We start from the raw sequence: 26,756 nt of genomic DNA, 5'->3' as shown, positions 1-26,756 counted from the left end.
AAGCTCTGTTTATGGCGCATCGCTGTGCTGGGAGCCTCACGCCTCATCTCATGTAACAGGAGCTCTGGAGACAGCTCCCTCTGCACACTGACTCAGGGAGTGACCTCCAGCAGCGGCAGGGAGGTTGGAGGCTGGCTGCAAGCAGAGAAATAATCCCCAGCTGCATGCTGTCCTCGTTACACCTCCTTTGCTCTGACCACTGGGCATCCCTGTGCCAGGCTCAAGGCATTACTGGAGCCAGGCTGTGCACACGCTGATACAGCGCGAACAATGGGCAGTTATGTGGAGGGAGAGGATTCCAAGCCTTGAGTAGGGCCCCTACCTCTTAGCCCTGCCTCAGGAGAGTGACATCCTCACCCCACATCCACCCCAGTTTCCTCGAATCATCCAGCCATGAATGCAGAATGGACACTTGCCGTGTGCCAGGTTTCCGGGGTGGGGGTGACTCTAGCCAGAGCCGCCTCCTTGAATGCTGAGCCTCAGTGCCAGCAGAGCCTCACCAAGGAGCCTCTCCAAGGAGCCGGATTGCCCCAGTGATCAGGGCAGGACCACCCTGTGTGGGACTCAAGGCGGTTAGAGCCCTTTAACCCCTTCTATGCCTGCCTTGGCCAGAGTGTGGGGTGAAGGCTGTGGGGAAAGGGGCCAAAGACCCTGTTTCCTCCCCTTACCCTCCCACCCTAGGTCTCAGGAGGGCTCTGGGCAGCCTGCCGCTGACTGAATCATTTCTATATTTGGCCAGGGAGCCACGTGGGTGGGAGAACCACTCCACTGCGGCTGCACTTCTGACAGCTGGGGTGGGGAAGCAGGGTGCAGAGGCTGTGGGTGGGCAGTGCATTCCTGGGAGAAAGGGTGAGTAAGCTGAGAAGGGGCGTGCGCTAACACCTCCGTTTCCTTCCCCCCCACCCCTCCCTGGGCGCCCCTCTCTACTCTGCTGGTCGTCACAGCAGTTTCTTTCCCCACAGACCACTACCCTCCAGAAACCATGGGTGTCACTCGACCCAGCTGGGACTCTGCCAGGCTCCGGTGCTCAGCCTAAGCAAAGGGCCTTCTTCCAGCCCTCCTCTGCCTGTCTGCCATGGCCACAGTCTGCTGTTGCCCGCCTGCCTGGGGACACAGGGCACCCAGCCCCAGCCCTGAGGGGCCAAGCCAGGTTCTCTGGCTCCACTCCACAGGGGCACTCCAGGCACCTGGCCCCTTCCAGAGCAAGAGCAACTGAGGCCATGGGAAAAGCCCTGGCCCACCTGTCCACTCTCCTGGCACTGCCCGATCTGAGGCCCGTGCACTGGGTCCACCAGGAGGTGCCCACCCTGTGAACCCCTCCCCTGTCCCCCACGCTGAGAAGGCCCTGCTCACCCCCACCATGTGTGAAGTGATGCCCACGATCAACGAGGGGGACCCTCTGGGGCCCCCACATGGCGCCGATGCTGAGGCCAACTTTGAGCAGCTGATGGTGAACATGCTGGATGAGCGGGAGAAGTTGCTAGAGTCCCTTCGCGAGAGTCAGGAGACCTTGGCAGCCACGCAGGGTCGGCTCCAGGATGCCCTTCATGAGCGGGACCAGCTGCAGCGCCATCTGAACTCTGCCCTCCCCCAGGTAAGACCTGACCTCTGCACTCCTCCCTTCCCCTCCCCAGTGTCCTCAGGGCCCTCAGCCCTGGGCAACTGTGTTGCATATCAACAGATAGAACCCATAGAGCCTCTCCTGCCCCTCACCTCTCTGCAGAACCCCTTCCCTGTCACTTCCCAGCATCTGGAGAAACCGGTGGAATTTGATGCGGGAAGAAAACCAGCCATAGCTGGCAGCTGCTGTGAGCCCCTGTGGCCAGCAGGTGGCATCCCAGACTGGCTGCTGCTCCCCAGACCCTGTGCTTCCAGGTGGCGGGTGGGAAGCCTGGGAAGGCCCTGAGGAGTTTGGGCTCTCTGGGGAGGGAGCCCGTGGAGCAAAGGTATGGAGACAGCAGGTGACTCAGGCTGACCAGGTCTTAGAGGGCATGGAAAGGATTCTTAAGACAGAAGTTGGGAAACTAGGAGAGAAGTTTGTATTTAACGCCATAGACAACACTGTGCTTTGTGTCCGTGAGCCAGAGTTGGGGAGGCAGGTGGGAGGCATCCTGGGGTGGGGAACCAGGCAGCACAGAGCAGGGGGGAGGGGAGGGGAGGGCGCCAGTCCTTTGGTGGTGTGTCAGGAGTGTGGCTGGGGCATGCCGTCGAGTCCTGTCTGGGTACAGTGTGCATGTGGCAGTGTGAGAGCTGGCGAGCCAGCACCAGGGCCAAGCCTGCCAGGGCGTGAGGTGCTTGACCCCCTTGGCTGTGGCTCTGCTGGAAAGGCAGTAATTGAGGGGCAGGGGCAGAGGGCAGCGGCTTTTCAGGCTCCTCGTGGCGAGTCCCATGCACTGAGGGGCCATGGGTTTCAGGAATTTGCCACCTTAACCCGGGAGCTGAGCATGTGTCGGGAGCAGCTCCTAGAGCGGGAGGAAGAGATATCGGAGCTGAAAGCGGAGAGAAACAACACGAGAGTAAGTGGGTGACCTGGCACGTGTGACCTCTCGGCCAGCCCAGGCACATCCCTGCCTTACGTCTGGGATGATAGATTATTCCACCGTTGGTGCTGGGCTTTTCACCTGGAGTTGGGGTCCTGGGGGAAAGACCAGGGCAGCTGGTGTGGGGCGGTGTTCGGTCGGGGCAGCAGCTGCTTATGAACAAGGCAGTATTTCAACATGTTAACGCACACACAGCTGTACTTGTGTGTACCCGTGATAACATGGGCCCTCCTGTAGCCCCGACGCACGTGCTCACAGCCTTCCTCTCTTCTCCCTGTTCGTTGCCAGCTGCTTCTGGAACACCTGGAGTGCCTGGTGTCTCGCCACGAGCGGTCACTGCGGATGACGGTGGTGAAGCGCCAGGCCCAGTCGCCCTCAGGGGTCTCCAGTGAGGTGGAGGTGCTGAAGGCCCTCAAGTCGCTGTTTGAGCACCACAAGGCCCTGGATGAGAAGGTACCTGCTTGGCGCACTCTTCTCTGTGATTTCTGCATCCTGTGCTGAGGGAAAGCTGCTCTTTAGCCTCATAATGGGCTCCCTCGCCATTGCCCAGTGTCCAAGGGCTTGGCTTAGGTTCCCCCTCGGAAGTCTGCTCTTGGCAGAGACTCTCTTTGCCTCACACCAGCAGTGGTCGGCCAAGCCCAGGCTTCCCCAGCCTGCATCCAGTGGGGCCTCTGTTTCTTCCTCCATCCCTTTACCTTCTTACCTTGGGCAGGTGCGAGAGCGGCTCCGGGCGGCCCTAGAGCGAGTCACCACCTTGGAGGAGCAGCTGGCAGGTGCCCACCAGCAGGTAAGCACCTGCCCACCCTCTGTCTGTACCTGAACTGGTTCAGCCCTTTGCCCCTTGGGCACCCCATCCAATTCTCCCTGCAGACCTACTGTCTTGGCTGGAGACCGCTGGCCAAGGGGAGGCGGGGGACCCAGAAGAGCCTGGAACATATGGAGGTTCTCTTGTCTTTGACTCACTGTGCTAGGACTATGCCCTACAGGTGTCTGCCTTGCAGCAGGGGGCAGGGGTTCAGGATGGAGTGGCCGAAGAGGAGGGGACTGTGGAGCTGGGACTGAAACGCCTGTGGAAGGTGGGTCATGAGAGCTGCATAGTAGGGGACATGTCTTCCCCTGGACAGGAGGTGGTGCCCCACCCTGCCCTGTTCAGTAGAGCAACTGCTCAGCTTAAATTCGGGGCTTCCTCCAACTTTCCCACTTCTCTTTCCTTCTTTCCCCACCCCATCTGCAGAGAAATCTATAGAATTTTGTTTTCGTGCCCAGTGCTCTGCCAGGCACACAAGGTGCTTGTCCACTTGAACTAACTGTTAGGGCCCAAATACCTGTGCGTCAGCTTCAGTCAGGAAGGACCCTCTCTCTCAGCCTGTGTCCCCAGTCACGCCCCTCTCTAGGTTACAGACGCTGAGATCCCAGGTCAAACTAGAAACTGTTGCTTTTCAAGAGATACACAGGAGAACAGGGGTGTTTGGTCACTGTCTGCGGTGAACTCCTGGGGCCCGGAGGAAGGCAGGTGTTCCTGGAGGAGTGCTCTGAGGCTGGGGCAGTGCCGTCCCTCCCCCTCCCTGGGGTGGCGCAGGGGAGTGGGACGTCTCGGGCTCCGATGACAGACTGACAGCTCGCTGTCCCCGGAGGATGACGCAGGCCGGCTGGAGGAGCTGCAGGAGCTGCTGGAGAAGCAGAACTTTGAGCTGAGCCAGGCCCGGGAGCGGCTGGTCACCCTGACAGCAGCTGTGGCTGAGCTGGAGGAGGACCTGGGCACGGCCCGCCGGGACCTTATCAAGTCGGAGGAGCTGAGCGGCAGGCATCAGCGGGACCTGCGGGAGGTGAGCAAGGCCCGGCCTGCCCCATCAGCCGGGTGCGGGCCTTCAGCTCGCAGGAGGGCAACTGCTCCGAAGCCTGGATGTGGAGGGGCCCAGGCGAGCACTGGGGAGTGCAAGACTGAGCACTTGGGGGAGTCCGGTGGGGGCAGGAACGGCTGGAGGGATGAGGTAAAGTCAGACACTGGCCGGGGCAGCGTGGAGGATACAAGCCTGCCAGGCATGGGTGGGGAGGTGCGGGCAGAGCGGGGGCAGGGGGCAGCTGATGGCCTCTCCTCGGGTTCCCTGCTCTCCCGCCCAGGCTCTGGCCCAGAAGGAGGACATGGAGGAACGAATCACCACCCTGGAGAAGCGGTACCTGGCTGCTCAGCGTGAGGCCACGTCCATCCACGACCTGAACGACAAGCTGGAGAGTGAGCTGGCCAATAAGGAGTCCCTGCACCGCCAGGTAACTGCCGCTGACGGGCGAGGAGGCGCTGGGCTTGACCCTGTGTCTTGCTCACGTGGGACCCCCCTGGGTGGCCAGGAGCCTCTGGGGTCCTGCAGGTTGCCTTGGGCAGCCAAGAGCCAGGGCTGTTTCTTGCTTCCTGTCCTGTCCTGGTGCTGTGCTGAGGCTGGGGCCTGGGGAGCTGCAGTGCTCCCTCCTGACCGTCCGCCTTCCGCTCTCGCCAGTGTGAGGAGAAGGCTCGACACCTGCAGGAGCTGCTGGAGGTTGCGGAGCAGAAGCTGCAGCAGACCCTGCAGAAGGCGGAGACACTTCCGGAGGTGGAGGCCGAGCTGGCCCAGAGAATCGCAGCCCTCACCAAGGCGAGCGGCCGGGCCTGGGTGTCTGCCATTCCCGCTGCTTCCCACTGGCGACTGCAGGAAACCCACCCTGTGTCTGTTGGTTGGAAGAGCCACCTTTTCCCTCGTTACCCAACCAGCTGAGCCACACTGGCCAGGGCCCAGATGTTTTAGGCCAGGCCCAGAGCAGGAAGAAGGGGGTAGGGAGGACTTGGCAGGGACTGGAGTGCCTGGGAAGAAAGGCAGGGGATGGCAGTTTGGCTCAAGGACAGCAGGTGGAGGACTGGGCTCTGTTGGTCCCTAAGGCCCCAATCCCCAAAGACCACCCTGGCACCAGGACGCGTGAGGCGGGCCACCTGAACAGGAAGGCGGACATCTGTGGGCTGCACTGACCTATCCCTGCCTGCAGGCTGAGGAACGGCATGGAAACATTGAGGAGCACCTGCGGCAGCTAGAGGGCCAGCTGGAGGAGAAGAACCAGGAGCTGGCAAGGGTGAGGCCCCGCACGGCCCCCCCCAGGATAGGCTGTGGATGGGGCAGGGAGGAAGCCGGTGGGGAGGAGCCACAGAGGGGCCGGAGAAGGTGGTCGGGAGAGCTGGAGAGAAGCTCCAGGAGGGTGAAAGTGGGACAGGCGAACAGGGTGGACTGGGTGGCTCCCCGGGAGGACAGCGGAGTGGCCCTGGGGTGACCTTGGGTGACCTGGGGCGATGGCTGACGGTGCAGGTGCGCCAGCGGGAGAAGATGAATGAGGAACACAACAAGAGGCTGTCAGACACTGTGGACCGGCTGCTTAGCGAGTCCAATGAGCGCCTGCAGCTCCACCTCAAGGAGCGCATGGCGGCCCTGGAGGAAAAGGTGCTGTGCGGTGGGGCAGGAGGGGCGAGGCGGAGGAGCTGGCTGGCCTGGAGGGCCAGGGCAGGGCAGGGGGATAGGAGCCCAGCCGGGTCCCTAGCTCACCGCTGTCCTCCCGCAGAACACGCTGATCCAGGAGCTGGAGAGCTCCCAGCGGCAGATTGAGGAGCAGCACCATCACAAGGTACCAGCTCCCGCTGCCTGGGAGGGCCGGGTACTGTGCCGGGTGCAGCTGCTCTGGGACCCGACACAGAGCCAGCCCATTGGCTGGACCATGTGCACACGTTAGTTCACGGATCCTCACTAGAGCCCGCGCAGTAGGTGCGTTACATCTGCATGTAGGGAAGAACTGAGGCCACAGCACAGAGCATAGACTGGGCAGCAGAGACCAGGGCCCAAGGAAGGACCCAGCAGGGCTTGGTGAGGCCTCAGACCGGTGGTTCTGGGAGGATCGGCCACTGTGCCTGCCTCCCAGTGTCTGTGATGTGCAGAGGGCTCGGGCCCTCTGCTGCCCAGCCTCCAGGGTCATGCCAGGTGTGGTGAGGGCTCTGCAGGCCTGCTCCCAAAGTCCTTCCCCAGGCAGACCTTTCCTGCCCCAGCACTGCCTGCCTGCCACCCACCTTCTGTTTGGTCTTCTGTCGGACCTAGTGTCTGGTGTGATCTGTGGGCCTGGCCTGGGCCTTGGCTTTGCACTCCTCAGTTCATTCTGCTGCTTCTCCCCAACTCTGCTGCCCTCTTTGTCCCTCTCTCCCCTCTCTGCCCCTCCCTGGCCCCCACCCCATACCGGGTCTGCCTGGCACAGGGCCGCCTGTCCGAAGAGATTGAGAAGCTGCGCCAAGAGGTGGACCAGCTGAAGGGTCGAGGGGGGCCGTTTGTGGATGGCATCCACTCCAGGTACTGGAGCACGGGAGGCTGGGCTTGCTGGGAGGGGTCCTGGATGGACCCTGAGGAGAGAGACTTCCTCCCACCAAAAGACCGCCCAGGACCTCAGGGTCCTCCTCCTACCCAGGGTGGGACACAAGGCCCAGAGAGCTTGGTCAAAGCCACCCAGTTCATTGGGAAGTTTAGAAGGGAGCCCCTGACTTCCAAGGGGTGCTCCGCACACACAGGACACCCTTCCTCAGGCCATGGACACAGGCCATGCTTCTTGCTTCTTGATGGATGCCCTGGAGAGGGTCTGCTGCGTTACACGCTCATCCAAGGCCCACAGCCTGCCCGTGGGAGTGTCTGGTTCCCTCTGGTTCTTTCGAGACACCTTCTTCAGGGGTCTGCAGGGTTGCTGCTTGAGTTGAGGGCTGACCACCTAGGTTCAGCTGGCAGGCAGTGGGCAGAGAGGTAGCGGGACAGATTGAAATGACACATCAAGAACTCCCTTACTGTTACTCACTCAGATGTGCATCCCTTTCCTGAAAACATTTTAAGAGACGGTGAGTGGAGCCCTCCTAATGCATGAATTAGGCCCGTGTTGCAGGGAACGTCTGGGCTTCTCTCCGTGTTCTGTGAAAGCAGCTGCCCACGGCTCTCTGCCTGAGGCAGGAGGAGGAGACTGGAGTGAAACCATCTAGGTTCACAGCCTGGCTGTTTTCTCCCCAACCAGAGTCCTTTAGACCAGAACCCTCAAGGCAGTTGGGAGCTCGGGGCAGTGGGGATCAGCTTCCCTGCAGAGAGGTGAAAGGAGCCGTGTCTGGTGTGCGTGCGTGGGTAGGGCTTGAGTGAGGGAAGGGGTGCTGAGTTTGTGGGTGTTGGCAGTAAGACTCAGCTGCATCTTCACAGTCGTCAGGCATTATTGTGTCGAGTGTGGTGGGAAGCGGGATGAGACAGAGTGCAGTAGTTGGCACTCCTCAGACTTCTCCCTTCCTACAGGCTGCTCGGGAGAGACCAGCCCGATTAGTAAGACATGCCCAGGGTACATCAAGCTGGTTGCCACCGCTTGCTTTCCTTAGTGGTTGGGAATCCTTGGCTTTGACTGTAGACACACTGGGCCTGTCATAGAACTGGTGCTGCATTGTAGGGGTGCAGATGGGGAGAAGCAGAGACTCCCCTCTCCCTCCAGCTGCCTTGTGGAATGCGTTATAGGCCCACCCTGTCCCTTTGCTTTGAGCTTGCTCAAGGCTTGCAAGCTGGGAAGGCACCCAGACATCCCAGAGGATCGTTACTGGGGTCCTGGAATCTCAGGGTTGGAATAGACCCCTGTGGCAACCCATGTCTCTGGTACAGTGTCAGGGCCTCCCGAAGCTTTCTGGGAACGGAGAGTATGCCTGGGTGGAATTTTGGCCAGGACTCGGTCCAGATTATGGGGAGACCCAAGGCAAGTCGCTGGGGAGAAGACTAAAAAATAGAGACCCTCGGAGTTGAAAGGACCTAAAGAGATCATCCCTCCCAGCCTCTTGGTGCCAGGAGCCCTCCCGCACCCTTCTCCTCCGAGGCCCAGAGCCTCGCTGGAATGCTGCTGTGATGGGGAGCTGGGCTTTTCTAAAGTCACCAGTTGCTCATAAGCCAACTCTTGCCGTTCAGAGGAGCTTCTTATGTTAAATGGGAAGCTGCCTCCCCAGAGCTTTCTCCCTGGATTGTTCTGATCCCTGGAGCGCCAGAGAAGAGTAAAACTCTTGCCTACAGGGCAGCCCTGAAACCATCAAGGGTAGCTCTGTGTCCTGGAGAGACTTCTCTTCTAAGCCAAGGACCTTGACTCTGTGGGCCCTGTGCCTGTGAACCTGGCTCAGCCCCCACTTTCTCCCCTGCCCCCCATGCAAGGCCACACGCGGGCAGCACAGTGGACCTGCGGTTCTCCCTGAGCACGGCCCCCCAGGGCCTGCGCCGCCGCTACTCACTGCGGGAAGAGCCTGCCAAGGTGAGGGGGGAAGGGGGAGGGTGGGGATCTCCCGGGAGTTTGGGGTCAGTTCGGCCGCGTGCCTGGCTCCAGTTTCACAGTCGGCTGGCGTGTGGTGCAAATCCTCCCCCTGCCCCCCCCCCCCCCCCCCCCCGTGTCAGGGACAGCTGCAGCCCTGGGGTGGGGCCTTGGCAGCTGCAACAGCTGTGTCCCCCCCCCCCCAGCCTCCTGGTCCCTGGGGCCCCACTGAAGTGTGTGCACATGTGCCTGGGTGTGCGGGCGTGTGGTTGGGCAAGGGTCTGGGGGGCAGGATGGAATTAGCATGCTTTCTGGAGCAAAGCTGTGGTTTATGGGGGAAGTGGGAGGGATGGCAAGTTAGCTGACCCTGGGATGGCACCTGGAGTCTCCTGAGAAGCTGCTGTGAGTTCTCACCGAGTCTGTGGGGGAGCCTGGAGGAACAGGAAGGATAAGGGCGGCCTGGTTAACCTACTCTGTCCCCAGCCCAGCCCCCCTCCCCCCAGTGCTCCAGGGCACCAGAGATACAGGCAGAGAAGGAAAGAGCTCCTAGTCTGATGGAGAGTCAGTCTGAAGGCGCCTCTTTCTCTCTCTCCCCTCACCCTCCTTTCTGTTCATGAGAACACAGCCGCTGCCCAGGCCCCTCTCTGCCCCAGCCCCCTCCCTTTTCTCCTCTGTGCTTCTGGCTGTCCCAGCTCAGGTCTGTGCCCTCTCTTACAGGCCTCTGTCCACCAGAAGCGTTCGCAGGAGTATTTCTGAGAAGCTAGCTCTTCTCAGGGTTGACCAGAGGTCCTGCTGTGTGCAAACTGTGGGACCCAAGACAGCCCTGGGTCACCCTTTGTTTGTGTTCTAGTACTTACTTTGTGCCCGACACTGTGCTAAGAGCTGTGATCCTCACAGCTGCCTATGATGTAGGTCCTGTGACTACCCCATTTTACAGATGAGCAAACTGAGGCACAGAGCTGTGAACTGACTTCTCTGTGGCTGCACAGCCAGTGTTGGCTGGAGCATCTCTGCCTCTGGGATCTGTCGCTAACTGCTTTTCTTGTCTAGCTCCATGACAGTCCAGTAATATTGCTTAGACTTTGACGTGCAAATAAGTCACCCAGGCCTCTTGTTTAAGTGCAGGTTCTGCACCTGGAGGTCTTGGGTGGGGCCTGAGGCTCTGCATCTCTAACAGGCTGCTGGGAGACACCACTGCTGCGGCTCTGGGTGGGTGTCCGATGGCTCTTCCTCTTCCCTCCTTCTTTGCTAAGGACTGGGAGCCGTCTCCACTGCCTGGTGTGCGGGCCCCCACGGCCGCCCCTGCCTTCGACAGTGACCCTGAGGTCTCCGACGCGGATGAGGGTGGGCCAGGGGGTCTGGTGGGCTCCATGGATGTCGTCTCCCCCAGCAGCCACTCCGACGCGCAAACCCTGGCCATGATGCTGCAGGAGCAGCTGGACGCTATCAACGAGGAGATCAGGTGAGGGCCGTGCCGCGTGAAGCCGTGAGCACCTGAAAGTCTCTTACAGATGCTCCTGAGAGTGCGACCCTCTAGGGACCCTGAGGTTGTGGCCCAGCACTGGCCCCAAGAGGCGGGACCTCAGACTGACTTCCCGGGGCTGGGGAGGCTGTGCTCCTGCAGCTCCTGCAGTGGACAGAGGGCGCGACTCCCGCTCACCCAGGCTGTTGCCCTCTTACCACAGTCTCTGGGGGAGGCAGCGGCATCTCCGCTTTGCAGACAAAGGGACAGAAACCAGAGAGGTTAATTGATTTCCTAACGTGGCTCAGCGAGTAGCAGAGCCAGGATTCAGACTGGGGCCTAACCTGCCCCCACAATGAGGCATCACGCAGAAAGCTACCCAGACGGACACTTTTCCTGCCTTGGTAGAGAGTTTGTTAGTGTTTAGGACCAATGGCAAGGGAAAAGCAACTGCTGTTGTTAAACTGGGAGTTTTGTTGCTTTAGCCCAGCTCATAAGAAAGAGGAGACTGTTTCTAAACTGCAGTGGGCTCTGCCCGGTGACACCAGAAGCACATGCCTCCTGCTGGCCTGCTGGGGCTGAGGTCAGAGCTAATGGCCGGGGCTGATGGCCGGGGCTGAGGGTCAGAGCTGATGGCCGGGGCTGAGGGTCAGAGCTAATGGCCGGGGCTGATGGTCAGGGCTGATGGCCGGGGCTGATGGCCGGGGCTGAGGGTCAGAGCTGATGGTCAGAGCTGATGGCTGGGGCTGATGCTGGGTCTGAACCTCCAGGATGATCCAGGAGGAGAAGGAATCCACAGAGCTCCGTGCAGAAGAGATTGAGACGCGAGTGACCAGCGGCAGCATGGAGGCCCTCAACCTGACCCAGCCGCACAGACGTGGCCCCATTCCCACCTCTCTGACTGCCCTGTCCTTGGCCAGCACGTCCCCTGCCTTCAGTGGCCGCTCCACACTGAAGTTTACCTCGCGCAGTGCTGCCCAGGACCTGGACCGAATGGGGGTCATGACCCTGGTGAGAGTCTCGGGACAGTAGAGGAGCAGCCTGGTCATCACTGGGCTCAGCTCTGGGGGCTGCACGGGCTCCACATCTTCCTGTGGTGTGCGCGCACCCTACATGTCAGGCCACCAGCACGTCCTGGTTCGGGAACGGGCCTCTCCCTGGGTAAGAAAGGTGCTCAGGAAGCCCACCTGCCACCCACGCCTCTTCTCCCTTCCAGAGGGGGCCCTGATTAATTTTTCTGGGCCACCCTTTTCTGGTGTGATGTTCTTTTCGGACCTGCACAAGGCCCTGAATCCTGTCGTCTTCTAAGACCTGGGGCTCCCCTTGGGGTGGACTTCCGGTGAGCCTGAGTCATGCTTTGCTCTCTCTTCCAGCCCAGTGACTTGCGGAAGCACCGGAGGAAGCTGCAGGTGAGTGCGGCCTGAAGGCAGGCCCCCTCTGGCTTCTCCCCAGGGCCCAGGGCCTCCCCACTGCGTTTCTCCTGCGGCCTCGGATCTCTCCCTCTATCCCCTGATGGCTCCGCTGTCTGTTCAGTCCCCAGTGTCTCGGGAACAGAACCGAGAGGATAGAGCCGCCATAAAATGTGAGACTTCCCCTCCTTCCTCACCCAGGACGCTGCGGCGGGAGACGCTTGGCCACCCAGCCCTGAGCCAGGAGGACGGCAAGGGGTAAGGGGAGCCAGCCCCAGCTGTCTGTCCCCCAGCCACCTCACCTGTCCAGGTGTCTCAACACCTCACTTTTCTTGAAACACCATCGGGGAGGACAATCCCACGTCCCCCTTGTCACCTGCTCTGATCCCCCCCCCTTACTGTAAGTTCTTCCCAGGCCTGACCTCCTCCCTCCTGCTGTGATTTAAGTCTGTTTCTTCTCCCCTCCTGGTGCCACCCTGCAGTGCCGTGGAGGACCAGGGCAGCAACCCCAGCAGCAGCAGCAGCAGCCAGGACTCCTTGCACAAGGGTGCCAAGCGCAGAGGCATCAAGTCGTCCATCGGCCGCTTGTTCGGGAAGAAAGAGAGGGGCCGGCTGACCCAGCTGAGCCGCGATGGAGCCACGGGCCATGGTCTCTGCCCCTCCTAGCAGACGGGCTCGAGCAGAGGGTCAGAGGCAGGCAGGGCTTCTGTTAGCCTGTTGTTCCACCGCAGATGGCCAGGTGGGGCTCCCCCACTCCCGTGTCAGGCAGCAGCTGTCAGAGGGGTTCCTGTGTGGAACAGAAGGTGTCCACCAGCCAGCGAGGAGGGTTTCTGACGTTCTGTGCTCGGCACCCTCAGAAGCTCCTTTGTTCTTCAGGAGAGTCAGGTCTTGATTAGAACATATTTCTACTCATTTGGCCTCCAGGACTCTACATTTCCTAATGCTGGTTATGGCTCTGTAGGCCCTGTATTCAAGCAGGTGCTGGGCAGCAGGGGCACTGCACCCGTGAGATGGTGTGAAGTCCTAGCACGTGCTCAGCACGTGGTAGGCACACAGCCCGTGCTAGCCCTCTGCTTTCCCTCCCTCTCTCCTCGCGTCCCCATGTCTCCTCAGTTCTTTGTTCAGCAGACATTTATTGAGTAATTCTGGATGCAGGCTCAGTATTAGGTCCATTCCTTCAAGGAATGCTAATGAAAAGGTGAAAATGAAGGGACGATTCCAGGACAGCATAATGACAGCGAGATGCCCGAGGTGCCTCGGGAGCTCTGGACTCAGCGTAGCGCAGCGGGGGCCACGGGAGCAGCTGCCTCCACTGGCAGGTCTGAGAGGGGTCAAGGCCTGGGTGTGAGAGTTCTGTCTGCGATGGAGTTTTCAATGTGGGTAGGATAGGGTGGGGAGTGGGGGGGAGGCTTGGACCTGAGACTGAGACGAGCTTATAAGGACCTGGCAAAATCAGCCAAAGAGGTTTAGAAGCCCCCAAGGCAGTGGGCGCATTCACCAGTTTCATGCAGGGGAGGAACCTGCATGATCAATGAGAAAAGGAACTTTGGAGCCCAATACATAATTGCATAATTGCATAATTATACCTTCCTGCACCCGGGAAGGTATGACTCAGAACCTAGCGGGCGGAGCCGGGAGGAGGGGGAGGGAGGGACACCTCTGCTCCGTGCGGGAGCCTCAGCAGGCGATGGAGCCTGCCCCCTGCACCGGGAGCTGAGCCGCCGCAAACCAGGGAGCTGCGGCCGATCAGTGGAGAGGCTCTGTGTGAAGCCTCCTGATTCCCTATGTTCCTCCCACCATGTTGGCACCTAACCCTAAGCCGGCCTCTCAGGTTGGTTTCTGGATCAGCTGCCCTTGCCAGGACCTCTAGGCGTGTGCCCTGTGTTCAGGAGGTCGGTGGTAGAAGAGGGCAGACCTGTGCATGTTCCTCTGTGGTTTTGGCAAGTGAGGGCACCCGAGAAAGGCCATCCCCCCGCCCGACCTGGGTCAGAAGAATCCTCTCTGAGCCTCCTCGTGCCCTGCTCTCTGGGTCTCCTTTACACCTTGGTTTGGAGGAGGGACAAGTTCCGGTTAGGATTCTGCTGCCGTTAGGGTCACACAATGTGGCTCCATCCAGCTGGAAAATGCCCTCAGGGCTGAGGCTCCAGGAGACTGGGCTGGGGTAGCCTGGGCGCGGGGACACTGAGAGGAGGCTCCCGGAATTGTGGGTGGTCCTGTCGGGCCCTGGCTTTCAAGCACTGAGGGAGTAGCTTCCACTGGTCTGCTCCCCAGTCCTGGACCATGCCAAGGGGGGACCAGCAGAGGGTCTGACTGACCTGCCATTGCTTCCCTTCTAGTTCTGCTAACAGACTCCGAGCTCGGGCTGCAGGAGCCCTTGGTGCCTGCCAAGCTGGGGACCCAGGCAGAGAAGGACCGGCGGCTGAGGAAGAAGTGAGCACCGCAGGCCAGCTGGGTGCCACCCACTGCCCGGCCCCCGGGGCACCACCTCCTCCCCCTCCCCTGGGTGCCATGGGACTGAGCTCAGGCAGCCAGAGCCCAGCAAGGCCCTTTCTTAGCAGAGATGGCCTGGTTTGTGTGGTCACAGCAGGGCTGGGAGCTGGTTGTCAGGATGACCTGAGGAAGGAGACTGGGGGCTGTGGCTCTGGCAGAGCAGACGGACCTGTCTGTGGGTCGGGCCGTGTGCAGAGTGAGAGCCCTCACCCTCGGAGATGGAGGGTTTCTGCACCATGCCTTCTGTCACACTGCCTTAGGCGCGAAGCAGAGGTGGCAGTTCAGGGGCGGGGAGAGGGGAGCCCAACATAGGGCACAGCCCACGGTCCCTGGGAGTCAGCATGGTGGAGAGACTGGGAAGGATTGCTGAGTCTGTTCCTCTCTCTGCAAGACATCAGCTGCTTGAAGATGCCCGAAGAAAAGGGATGCCCTTTGCCCAGTGGGACGGCCCTACCGTGGTCTCCTGGCTGGAGGTAACCTAGGCAAAGGGGTTTGTTCAGGGCCCAGGGGTGGGCGAGGACTCCTCAGGCAGAACTTTCCCAACATGCTTCTCCCCTGCCAAGAACACGTGTGACCTAGCACTTTCCCCCACCCTCCATGCCTAGCAACACAGCAGTTACCGTGATGGATTGGGGCAACAGTCACCGCTAAGCCAGAGCCGCCCACAGGCAGTTTGACTCTATCCCCCCGGAGCTGGTCGCCCTCGGTACTGGGAAACCCTGTCTCTTCCCAGGCTTGTTTTCACTGTAAATGAGAGAGGGGTGTTTGATGGTGGTCATCTCCACATTTGCCCTCCTGAGGCCCTGGCTGGGGCCTGGCCTTGCCCTGGGTGTTGCCCAGCTCTTGGAGACAGGGCTGAGTGACCCCATGCCCGTATCTGCAGCTCTGGGTAGGGATGCCTGCCTGGTATGTGGCAGCCTGCCGGGCCAACGTCAAGAGTGGGGCCATCATGTCAGCCCTGTCGGACACGGAGATCCAGCGGGAGATCGGCATCAGCAACGCCCTGCACCGGCTCAAGCTGCGGCTGGCCATCCAGGAGATGGTATCGCTGACCAGCCCCTCTGCCCCGCCCACCTCCAGGACTGTGAGTGCCCCCCCCCCAGGACGACTTCTGTAGTCTCCCATTGGTCTTTGGGGAGATGGTAGCTGTGTCCTTCCCTTCCATCCCCACAAAAGGTTCCACCTGGTCTTCAGAGGGGTGGCGTTGATTCTGGGGTCCCAGCAGGCCCAGTTCCTGCCTCCCACACGACACCATGGGCCCTGGGCCGGGCCTGTGGGCAGATTGGAAAGGGAGCTTTGTCCTTGTCGTTGGGGGTCCCAGCCTGATGGGGACACCTGGGGACCCACTGCAGGACCAGCTACATTTCCTTTCTGTCTACAGTCGTCCGGGAACGTCTGGGTCACCCATGAAGAGATGGAAACTCTGGCAACATCCACTAAAACAGTGAGTCAGCCCTGGGCTCGGGGTCAGGGCTGACAACCCCCCAAGGGTGAGGGGAAGGTTGTGGGAAGTTGACCCAATGTGAGATTAGTGTCCCTGATGTGCGACCGAGCTTGTTCTCAGGTAGAGGGTGGGTGGGGAAGAAGCGAGACAAAGTGGTGTGTGTGCGTGCGTGCGTGTGCGTGTGTGTGCATGTGTGTGTGTGTGCATGTGTGTGTGTGCGTGTGTGCGTGCGTGTGTTCGGGGTCCATTCCACCATCACAGCTCGGCCCAGGCTGCAGGGGCTTGAGCTCGCGTGCGGAGAGCTTTGCCCTGTGTGGGCCTGGGCCCAGGTCCCGCCTCCCGCTTGAGCCCTGTGCGGGGATGGGGTTGGGCTATGCTGCTCCTACACACACACTTGCTGCCCTCTTACCACAAACATGGCACACCCCAGCCTCCTGTTCTCTCTTCACCAACACAACACGCTTCCCCTCGTCACGCGCCCGGCCTCTCCGCGTGGGCTCCCTCTGGATGGGCCCCGGGGTGCCTGCCGTTGACTTGGCCTGTTTCCCCTCACGCTGCACGGTTCCTGCTAGGACAGTGAGGAGGGCAGCTGGGCTCAGGTAAGACTCCCCTTGTCTGGGACTTGGAGTTCAGGGCAGCATCTCCCACAGGTGCTCCTCCTGCTGAGGACCCTCCCTCCCTGTTCCCCTTTAACTGCTGTCCAGGCTTCTCAGGTTGGCAGGTGAGGAGCCCTGGGGGGCTGTGCCCACCTCGTGCCTGCCTCTTCCACCAGTTGGACTCCCTTCGGGAATAATGAGATGGGTTGGAAGAATCCTCTTTCTCCCTCTGCCCCTCTTGGGGGCCCTGGTGAGCTGAGCAAAGTCCTCTTTTCCACTCACTCACTGAGCAAGTGTTCTCTGAACAGGTACAAGGCATTCGGCCCTCCCAGGCTCTGGATACAGGAGTAAACAAACTGAGCCTTCTTGGGGCTTATATATTCTAGTGGAGACAGGCAGTAAACACACAACCAAACCCGTGGACAGCGAGTTGGGCGAGTGCCATGGAGAGTGTGGAGCTCTGAGTTGCACGGCAGATCCTCACAGGGAAACCTGTGCATTAGGGATGTCACTCCATCCGCATGCAGCGAGGGAGTGCCTGGGTCCTCAAAATACAATGTCAGGATGTTATACTAAAACAAAAACAAGCAAAACTGATAGTGTATTGCTTAGAGCAGTGATTTTCAACAGGTGTGCTGCAAGAGTTTTTAAAACGTGCAATAGCTGACTATTGAGTCAGGGGCACTGACCTCCTTTCCCTTAGATTGTCAAAAAGGTGACAACAGGCAACGCAACAATCCAGTGTGAATGAGTCAAAATCATACCTTTTTTTGTCTGATCTGCAAAAAATACAATATATTTTTTGGTGTGTTGCAGAATTTTAGTAATTAGTTTATGTGCTGTGAGAGGAAAGAGGCTGAAAATTGCCGTCTTAGAGAAACACATATTGGTGATTGTAAAAACTGTTGAGACTTTTCAAGCAAGGGATACAAAGCCCAGCGCAGTGGGCCCCTAGTGGGGAAGAGCAGACGGCCGTCCTGGTTTTTCCTAGTCTGGCTTGCTCTGCCCTGCAGCCGGTGCCCTGGGCACAGCAGGGGTGAGCCTGCAAAATCCGGAAGGTGGCTGCCACACAGCCACAGCCGCGTTCCAGGGACTGGAGGGTCACGTCCCCTGCTCTGGGTAGCTGCTCTGTCATTAGTGCAGATAATTGGTATCTGAGTGGAACCATATGGTTTTGGGACCCAGAAAAGTCCCATTTAAACCGCAGCCCCAGCACTCCCAGCCCCTGAGCAAATAAGCTGAATTTTCACTGAACTGCTGAGGGGGTGGGGTCCTGTGTCTGTCAGCCAGACAGGCCACTGCAGCCTGCCTTCTTCCCTAGACTCTGGCCTACGGGGACATGAACCACGAGTGGATCGGGAACGAGTGGCTGCCCAGCCTGGGGCTGCCCCAGTACCGCAGCTACTTCATGGAGTGCCTGGTGGATGCGCGCATGCTGGACCACCTGACCAAGAAGGACCTGCGGGTGCACCTGAAGATGGTGGACAGCTTCCACCGGTAAGCAGGGCGGGGCCGGCCACCGCCAGACAAGTCCCTCCTGCTCTGGGCTCTGTCTTCAGGATAGAGGCGCCCCATCTTTTTCTGTGGCCCGTTCTGGGTGGTAACAGCTCCCTCTTGCAAAAGCTGAATTCTCTCCTGTTCAACCCTTAAGACACAAAAAGTCGTATCTCTTTAGTTTCACTTTCTTGGAGGTCTCTCCCAGGGCTGGATTCTCTGTTTACCCTGAGAAGACTCGACAGAACCCAGCATTTAGGTTAGGTGACTGATTCCTTCTGAGCTGGAGGAAAGGTCTTTCTGAGTGCCTGCCCTGCTGATGTCCCAGATCTGAGCCTCGCAGCTCTTGACCCACCTTCTCTTCTATAGGACGGTATCCAGTCCTCCCCTCCTGTTTGCTGAAAATATCTTCTGTTCAAAGGTGTCTGCTGTGGAGGTCCCAAATTGGCAGCCCGTGGGCAAGATTTGGCCCACAGATGTGTTTTATTTGGCCCACATGGTATTTTAAAAATTAAGTATTTAGTTGCCAGTTTTTAAGCACTAGGAAATTTCACACAGAATTTTGCATGTCTGGCTCTTCAAAAACTGAAAGGTCTGTTGACACTTGCAGCATGGACACAACCAGCTGGAGCTGGATAGGGCAGCCCCCTGAGGTGTAGGTGCTCTCCGGCCCCCAAAGCCCCCCCAGTCCCCCCAGCCAGCTCTCGCCCATTTGAAATATGTGTGCCTGGCCCCAGGAGGCATTTGGGTTGGAGAACAGGTGGCTGGAAATGTTTTGAGGAGTGGTAGGTTTTCGGAAGTCCTTTCTAGCACTAGCTTCAGGCTGCACAGGCCTGTAGTTCCTGGAAGGGGTGTCTCTGAGCTGTGAGGCAGAAGGTCTGGGGGAGCTGAGGGCCAGAGGAGGGAGCTGTCTGCCCAATCTAACCTCACAAAGCAATGGCCTCAATTGTAGAGTGAAGAGAAGTTGGGGTTGGCAGAGTTTCTCTCCCGTTCCTCAGCCTCACAGATGATGGCACCCAGAGGCTATGAGACAGTGCCGTTCAGGTTAAGGAGGGGCAGCCACGCTGATCACTGCCCCGAGAGGTAGTGAGCTCTCCATCACCAGAGGGCCGAGGCACAGGTGTCCTGACTCCTGCATTAGGTGGGCTCTTGGTGTGATGGCCTCTTGGGTCCCATGTAACCCACAGCTTCTGTGGTTCTTGATTATTGGTTGTCATTTAGCAAGTGCTCCAGAGTGCTCCCTGTGCACCTGCTACATTGTAAGTGCTTTCAGTCCTTCCCGTGAATTACTGTTTTAGTCATTAAGCATTTATGATGTGCACTGTGTGCCAGGCACTGTTTAGGAGGTTGAGATCCATCAGGGAACAAAAAAAGTTTCTCACCCTCATGGAGCTTTCGTGCTAACTGGCAGGCTACATCATAGGTATCAAGAGGTGATAGGAAAAAATTAGAACCGGGTGGAGGGGCTGGGAGTGTGGCCTGGGGGTGGTGATGGTCATATAGTCAGGTGGGCATGGGGACATTTGAGCAAAGATATAAAGCAGCAGACTGGGGAGAGTGGTCCAGGCAGCAGAACAGCCAGTGCAAAGGCCCTGAGGCCTGTGGCAGCCAGGCAGGGATGTCAGTGCCCCTGCAGCCGAGGGACAGAGCATGCAGCCAGGGAGCTCAGACGACGGTGTAGGAAGATCCCACAGCATCTGTGGGCTTTTGTGAGGAGTCGAGTGAAATGGAACACAAAAGGCATCTCGTTTATGCTTTTCCCATGACCAGTGGGCAGCCAGGTCTTTGTCACTCAGTTTCTGGAGAGGGAGGGATGTGCTGCTTTCCTTGTGAGAACCTTCCTTTCGTGTGAGGCCCATGCCGGGCTAGGGCTAGGGGAGGATAGACGTGGGGAGGCAGAGAGGGAAGTGGCCTTGGTGGGTCGTGTGCAGGCAAGGAGCAGAGTGGGCTGGGGGCTGTTTGTGTTGGAGGATGTGGGTGTGGACATGGGGCAGATTGGCCAGAACGTGGCCCCTGAGGCTGTGGCGGCTGGGGGGGGTGGGCTGTGCCTGCAGAACCAGCCTTCAGTACGGCATCATGTGTCTGAAGAGGCTCAATTACGACCGGAAGGAGCTGGAGAAGAGGCGGGAGGAAAGCCAGCACGAGATCAGGGGTGAGCGTGTTGCCTCTAGGCCCTCCTCTGAAGGTACAAGGAGCTGGGGGTAGGGTGGGGTGCAGGGTCCTCCCTCCAAAGCTGAGAGGGAAGGAGTGGGGGCTCCAGGACTGAGGAGGGAGATATGGTGCATGCCCGCAGGATCCTGCCACCTGATGGGGAAGGAGCCCTGGCCCCGTGGCCGTCACCCCCACACCATACACTGGCACCACTCGGACTATTGCAGGGAGTCCCCAGAACTGCACTGTGGACTGGCGTGAGGCTGGAGCTTGTGGTCTGGGTGGGGCCGGACAAGAAGGAGACCTCAAAGGCAGAAAGAGGAAGCCCTTGCAGCCCAGGGCTCTGGGGAGAAGGCAGGAGCCCGCTGTCCTGACCCTGAGCCCTGCAGGCTGGCAGGGACAGAGCAGAATGGGGCTGGTGCCCAGGAGCCTGGTGCCAGGGAGGAAAGAGGGGGCCACACATGGTGGGGAACTGAGAGCAGGGAAGGCTGGGCTCTGGCCTGGGGAGCCCCACCTCTGCCCATTTGGCTCTTTCTGCTCTTCCTTTTTCCGCCTCCAGACGTGCTGGTCTGGACCAACGAGCAGGTGGTGCACTGGGTGCAGTCCATCGGGCTTCGGGACTATGCAGGGAACCTGCAGGAGAGCGGTGTGCATGGTGCCCTGCTGGCCCTGGACGAGAACTTTGACCACAACACGCTGGCCCTGGTCCTGCAGATCCCCACACAGAACACCCAGGTGGGCATCTCTGGTGTCAGGGACCCCAGCTTACTCACCCCAGTCCTCCTCTTCCTCCTGCACAGGCTTAGAGAGTGTGGAGGGTTCTTCTGGGACCGGACCCCAGGGGATCACCACGTCCCCACACCTCCAGGTGGTCCCTGGGAGTCACCAAGCCCCCAGGAGCAGGCGTGCTTCCCACACAGAGTGCCTGGCACCGTGCCGATCCCTCAGGCACCGTCCTCTCCTGCCTACCTGTTCCTCAGCATGGTTTCCTGACCCGACCTCTTAGATGACAACTAGCCCTGGGGCCTGAAGGTCCACTCCGTAAATTACACGTCTTCACTGTCCTGGGAATGCCATCCGAGAATATATCTAAACTCTCTTGAACCTACTTGTGTTCGGCTTTCTCCCTTCCTGTGGATAATGGACTCTAGACATACTACCTCTGTGCAAAGTATTTTCTGATTTTATTTGTCCTAAAAATGCCCTGGGGAGCCCTGGGGAAGAGAACAACCTCTGCCCAGTCTTGTAGGTTTGGGAGCATTTTTTTTTTTAAAAGTTTCTTTATCTTTATCGTTGAAAGTATTACAGATGTCCCCTTTTTACCCCCATTGATCCCCTCCACTTCGCATCCATCCCACCCCCAGGCCTTCCCCAACTAGTGTCTGTGTCCATGGGTTATGCTTCTAAACGTATAAGTTCTTTGATTAATCTACCCCCCCCCCCGAGACCCCTTAGTCTGCTCCATGTCTCTGGTTCTACTTTGTTCATTAGTTTATTTTGTTTATTATATTCCACATATAAGTGCAATCATGTGGTACTTTTGTCTTTCTCTGCCTAGCTTATCTCACTTAGCATAATTTTCTCCAGGTCCCTCCATACTGCCCCAAAGGAGAAGAGATCCTTCTTTTTTTTTTTAAATATATCTTTATTGATTTCAGAGAGAGGAAAGGAGAGGGAGAGAGAGAGAGATAGAAACATCAATGATGAGAGAGTCATTGATCGGCTGCAGCCCACAACTCGGGCATGTGCCCTGACCGGGAATCAAACCCTGATCGCCTGGATCCTAGGTTGACGCTCAAGCGCTGAGCCACACCCGGCCGGGCGAGATCCTTCTTCTTTACAGCTGCGTAGTATTCCATGGTGTGAATGTGCCACAGCTTTTTTATCCACTCATCTAGTGATGGGCACTTGGGCTGTTTCCAGATCTTAGCTATTGTAAACTGCGCTGCTATGAACATCGGGGTGCATATGTTCTTTCTGATTAGTGTTTCAGGTTTCTTAGGGTATATTCCTAAAAGTGGGATCCCTAGGCCAAATGGCAAGTCAATTTTTAATCTTTCGAGGAACCTCCACAGTGGCTGCACCAGTCTGCATTCCCGCCAGCAGTGCACCAGGGTCCCCTTTCCCCACACCCTCGCCAGCACGAGTCATTTGTTGATTGGTTGATGGTGCCATTCTGACAGGTGTGAGGTGACACCTCATTGTGGTTTTAATTTGCATCTCTCTGATGATGAACGGCAGGTGTCTCTTGGCCATCTGTATTTCCTCTTTAGAGAAGTGTCTATTCAGGTCCTCTGCCCACTTTTTAATTGGATTGTTTGTCTTCTTGTTAAGTTGTATGAGTTCCCTATATAGTTTGGATAGGGGGGATGTTTCATTTACCAGTTCTCAGCTTTTGTGATTTCATAACTCCGGTTGTGTTGCCTCTGGCCCCAAGTCCTTGTCTCTGTGGACTCTAAATTCCTTTAGCCTTTCCTCATATAGGCTCCCTCCTGCCCTGATCACTTTAGCCGCCCTTGTCTGGACAGAGTGCAGCTGTCAGGTCTCTTGAAATTCAGCCCCAGAGCCCCAGAGCCGCACGAGCTATTCTGGCAGCAGATGTGTTTTGGCTGGTGTGAGGGGAGGGCTCTATTGTCTTGGAATTCTGGGTAGGGGGTCGCCTTTTGGGGGTGATGGCAGCACACGGGGCTAGGGTGTCCACTAGGCTCTCTGCAGTCACAGTGGATAGCGCAGACCCCTTGTTCTCTAAGGAGAGCTTGGATTTCCCCCGAGATGTGTTTTTTCTCTATTTGCTCACCTCCGGCCTGGTCTGCAGCTCCTTTCCCACAATCTTGTGAGATGTTTCCAGTTTGAGTGTGGTTCTCACGGTTGTTGCCCAGAGGAGAGGGCCGTCCCTCCCAGTCACTTAGAAAAATCTTATGTTCCCAGTCTTCCCTGAACAATGTGGTGATGGTTTTCACCTGAGTTCTCCACCTGTGGTTTCTCGTCTCTGCATCACCCCTTTTTGTGGACGGGATTCACCCGAGAGCAGGAGCAGGGTCCAGCCTGTGCTCAGCCTTCTTACTCTCCTGACGCTGTCATGGCTCAGCTGTTGGGGAGGTGGGATCCAAACCAGTAGGAATCCTTTGTTAAAAATGGTTATAATATCTAGTGGCATTTTTGAAAACTTGCTTATTTCTGGCATTTCCCAAGACTCACAGAGATCAGCCCAGGGCCACCAAACCTATGACTGAGCCACCTTCCCAAGTTAAGTTTTTGATGTGGGGCCTTGTGAAATATATTCCCTTAACCTAAATAAGTTAAATCCTTACTACCCATGGCCTACATGCTCATTTATCCCGTCCCCCCGAAAGGCATGGTTTTCACTTAATATAAAATGTGGGTTTTTCCCCAATAAGTGAAGCCTGTCCTTCTATTTGTCCTGTGACCATACTTTTAAAAAAGTTAGTTTTCTAATTTGCTCTCTAGGAAAGAGCCCAGGCTCACAAGTCATTTGACTTATAAGAGGACACAGGTTTGTGTGAAGGGGCGGGTCAGTTAGTGGGTTAAATGCCCTGAAACCCCATGTCTGCCCTTGGACTTGAACCCCTAGGAAGCAGGTGACAGACAGAGGGCACAAAGCCCACTAACTGCAGCCCCCCCCCTCCCCTTACCTGTGGTCTCCAGGCACGCCAGGTGATGGAGAGAGAGTTCAACAACCTGCTGGCCTTGGGCACAGACCGGAAGCTGGATGATGTGAGTGCCTGCCATGAACTAGGGGCCTTGGGATTGGGTCATTGTTGGTTCTTAATGCCCATCAGAGACGCCTGACGTGCCACCCCACCAGGTCCCTGAGGACAGCTCACTTTCCTGTCCCCAACCTCATGTGCCCTTGCCTATCAGGTCTGCCTTAGCTTCTTGGTTCCGGACAAGTTACGGAAGACCCCGGACTGTGGGTCCTCCGTCTTCACTGTGCTTCGTGCAGCAGGCCCCCGATGCTGGACTGCTGGCCTCTGAGCCACCTTAGTGCTTCCTTCTTCTTTGGGCTAAACCGGCCTGTGTGGGGTGACCGCTCTGCCTCAGCAGACAGGACATGTGAGACACCAGGACTGACTTGTGGAGGGCTTTTCTGCACGGGGTACCCTGGAATTTGGAGTGTGTTGTTAACAAACATGTATATCCACACATATGTGTAGTATACGTGTGTGTGTGTGTGTGTTCCAGTCGAGGAGGTAGACTGTCGGACACCACTCTCAGAGATCTAATCTCCCCAGTGCCCTGCACTGTGAGCCCTCCTGTTCACCCCACACACCTGGGGTCATGACCGTACCTGACAGGCGAGTTGTGGCAGAGCAGGGCTGAGCTCTCCCCTGCATCCCACGCCTCCAGAAGTGTGTGCACCTGGCTGCCCAGAGCTGCTAAGTGGGTGACGTCAGGTGGCAGCTCCATGGGTCTCTGGGATGCATCTGGGTGGGGCTGAAGAGGACTGGTTCTCACTGCTTAGAGTAGATGGTGGTACTGGTGGTCGTGGGCACAGGAGAGGTCCATCAGCAGCAACCTGGAGCATCTCGGCAACTGTTCTCTCCATTAATTCTGGTTCTCAGTTTCCCCTCTCAGGCTCCAAGGCCCTAGAAGGCTGCATCCAATTCTCCACCTGCCGGGAGAGCAGGACTCAGGAAATGAGCAGTGCAGCGGGGAGAGCATGAGACTCTAGGGGACGGGAGGAATATGGAATCCTTAAGGTTGGCTTAAGGTGGAAACGAGATGGGGGAGCAAGGCTGTGGGCTCGGTAAAGGGCACAGAAATGACAGGAAAATTAACTCAGGGATGGGACGCCTACACAGGAAGCCAGCTGCCATCTGTTCACTCAATAGTACTTACTGAGTGCCTGCAGTGTCCTGGGCACGAGCAGGGGCCAGGGAGGCACTGATCGAAAGATCAGTCTCTGTCCCATGGAATAAAGAATTTGAAAGCAGGGAGAGGTTAATGATATAGTCTCAGAAGTACATGTGAAAATGCTACTAGGCCCAGGGCTGAGACAGAGGCATGTGGTGCTAAGAACGAATGGGGCATTTGGCCCACTTGGGGTGTAAACAACAGACCCTAGGAGGGGCTGAGTGGGTTGTTGAGGTGACACATGGTGGCAGCACAGGGCGGAGGACATTGGGCTCTGTGCCCAGGGGCATCCTGGGGTTACCTCCCCGGTACCCTTTGGCAGAGGTGGTTATTTTGGAGAAGAGGCTGGTGTTGGGGAGGGCAGAGCAGGGCTTCCCACCCATCCTTAGGAGCCTGCCTTTCACTGCCTCGCTGCCTGATCTGTTACTCAGTGTCCCTGATCCCGTTGGGTGGGCAGTCTGGGGAGAGTGGATTGTTACTCCTGCTTGAGAGACAAGGAAACAGGCAGCTCAGGGTCACTCAGAAGCCAGGTCTGACTCCTGACCCTCCTGAGGTCCCAGAAGGGAGGGGTGGGGTGGGGGCTGCCTGGCGACCACGTCCACGGGTGACACGGACGGGAGGCACACTTGAAAGGTCATGGGGTGTTCCAAGCCCAGTTTGAGGTGACTGGGGTGGGCAGGGAGATGGTTCAACTGCGTGATGGCGACAGATCCCATCAGAGGGGCCCCTCCCTCCGAGAGACAGAGACTTTCAGTTGCAAGGCAGCCACCCGCTAGAACCAGCCGTGACTGTCCGCCCGGGCAGGGAGTGGAGGTGGCATTTCCTGTGTCCCCACTGCAGGGGGAGGACAAGGTGTTCCGCCGTGCACCCTCCTGGAGGAAGCGCTTCCGGCCGCGGGACCTCTCGGGGGGCATGCTCAGCGTGTCCACCCTGGGGTCCCTGCAGCCTCCACCAGCCCCTCCGAAGAAGATCGCGCCTGAAGGTGAGTGACGGGCTGGACACCCAGCTTGCCCCCTGACGCTGCACTGACCCTGCTGTGGCTGTGGCCGTGGCAGCCCAAGCGTGAGCGCTCACACTAACCGCCGCCCTGTGTGTTCTCCGGGCTGCTGACTTCTCCCAGCCCGGACAGCCGGGGCGCAGAGACCAGAGACCTCCACGGTGCGGACCTACTCCTGCTGACCCCTCCCCGGGTCTGGGGTCTGGCTAGTGTGCCCGTGGCGGTGGGTAAGTGGGCCAGGCCCAGCCCTGAGCCCTCCCTGCAGCCTCCCTGCTCCTCCTGGCTGGCTCTGGCCCCGCTCTGCTGCATCTGGCCTGGTGCTCATGCTTGCTAGCCAGTACCCTGCAACCCTGCTCTCCCGCCTCAGGGCACTGACTCTGCTCACTGCCAACGCCTGTCTCTCTCTTTCTTTCTTTCTCTCTCTCTCCCTCTCCCTCTCTCAGCTCACTCCCACTATCTCTATGGACACATGCTCTCTGCCTTCCGGGACTAGCCAGGCCCCAGGGTTCCACAGGCTCCTGCCAGCCCGGACCCCTCCTGCTCAACCCCTTCCTCCCATGGCTCCCAGCCTCCTCGGTGACTCTCCAGTTTTCCTGGATCTCAGAATATATTTGCCCACCCACTTGGGAGTCCACTCCCCCAGTCCCCCACATATTCTTTGTCGTTTCCTGTGGATGTGGCTGGTCCTTCTGCAGTTGTGCAGATTCTGCAGGAGGCAGAAGACGGAGCCCTGGCGGGTGTGACTTCACCTCCTTCCTGGTCCTGGCCTGGTCTGGACTTTGACCTCCGACCTCCATGGGAGACCAGGACACTGCCCAGGGCTGGGACAGCCTTGGCAAGAAAAGGGCACTTCGGACCCTGCCGAGTTTGGGCTGTTTGGCCTTCTGGTCCCTGTCCCTGTCCTGGCTGTGCCCAAATGGCTGGACACCTGTGGCTTCTGCCTCCAGGATGACCTGCGGGCTGAAGGGCTGCAGAAGGCCTGTCCTCCTGGGATGGTG

General features: G+C 58.4%; 1 protein-coding gene across 3 annotated transcripts; it reads left to right on the top strand.

Moving 5' to 3' along the window:
- The first annotated feature begins 1,279 nt into the window (after window positions 1–1,279).
- Window positions 1,280–26,338, top strand: LOC148090732 (liprin-alpha-4). 3 transcript variants are annotated; one of them, XM_087829121.1, is made up of 29 exons: window positions 1,280–1,594; window positions 2,415–2,516; window positions 2,829–2,993; window positions 3,253–3,327; window positions 3,527–3,616; window positions 4,175–4,366; window positions 4,662–4,808; window positions 5,033–5,167; window positions 5,553–5,636; window positions 5,867–5,998; window positions 6,117–6,179; window positions 6,798–6,889; window positions 8,747–8,843; window positions 10,094–10,302; window positions 11,073–11,313; window positions 11,676–11,711; window positions 11,836–11,969; window positions 12,194–12,360; window positions 14,048–14,141; window positions 14,593–14,674; window positions 15,085–15,285; window positions 15,583–15,645; window positions 16,218–16,244; window positions 17,563–17,738; window positions 19,790–19,887; window positions 20,446–20,621; window positions 23,553–23,621; window positions 25,602–25,743; window positions 26,202–26,338. In XM_087829121.1, exons 1-29 carry the CDS (start codon window positions 1,361–1,363, stop codon window positions 26,249–26,251), a joined length of 3,573 nt encoding a protein of 1,190 aa, XP_087685247.1. In that variant the 5' UTR covers window positions 1,280–1,360; the 3' UTR covers window positions 26,252–26,338. The 3 variants fall into 3 exon arrangements, with proteins under 3 accessions (XP_087685247.1, XP_087685249.1, XP_087685248.1); XM_087829123.1 differs by having other exon boundaries at window positions 25,882–26,224; XM_087829122.1 differs by lacking the exon at window positions 16,218–16,244.
- Window positions 26,339–26,756: the final 418 nt, after the last annotated feature.

The sequence above is a fragment of the Miniopterus natalensis genome, chromosome 22 (assembly GCF_054644295.1).
Source record: "Miniopterus natalensis isolate mMinNat1 chromosome 22, mMinNat1.hap1, whole genome shotgun sequence".
NCBI lineage: Eukaryota > Metazoa > Chordata > Mammalia > Chiroptera > Miniopteridae > Miniopterus > Miniopterus natalensis.
This window is presented reverse-complemented; position numbering and strand designations above follow the sequence as displayed.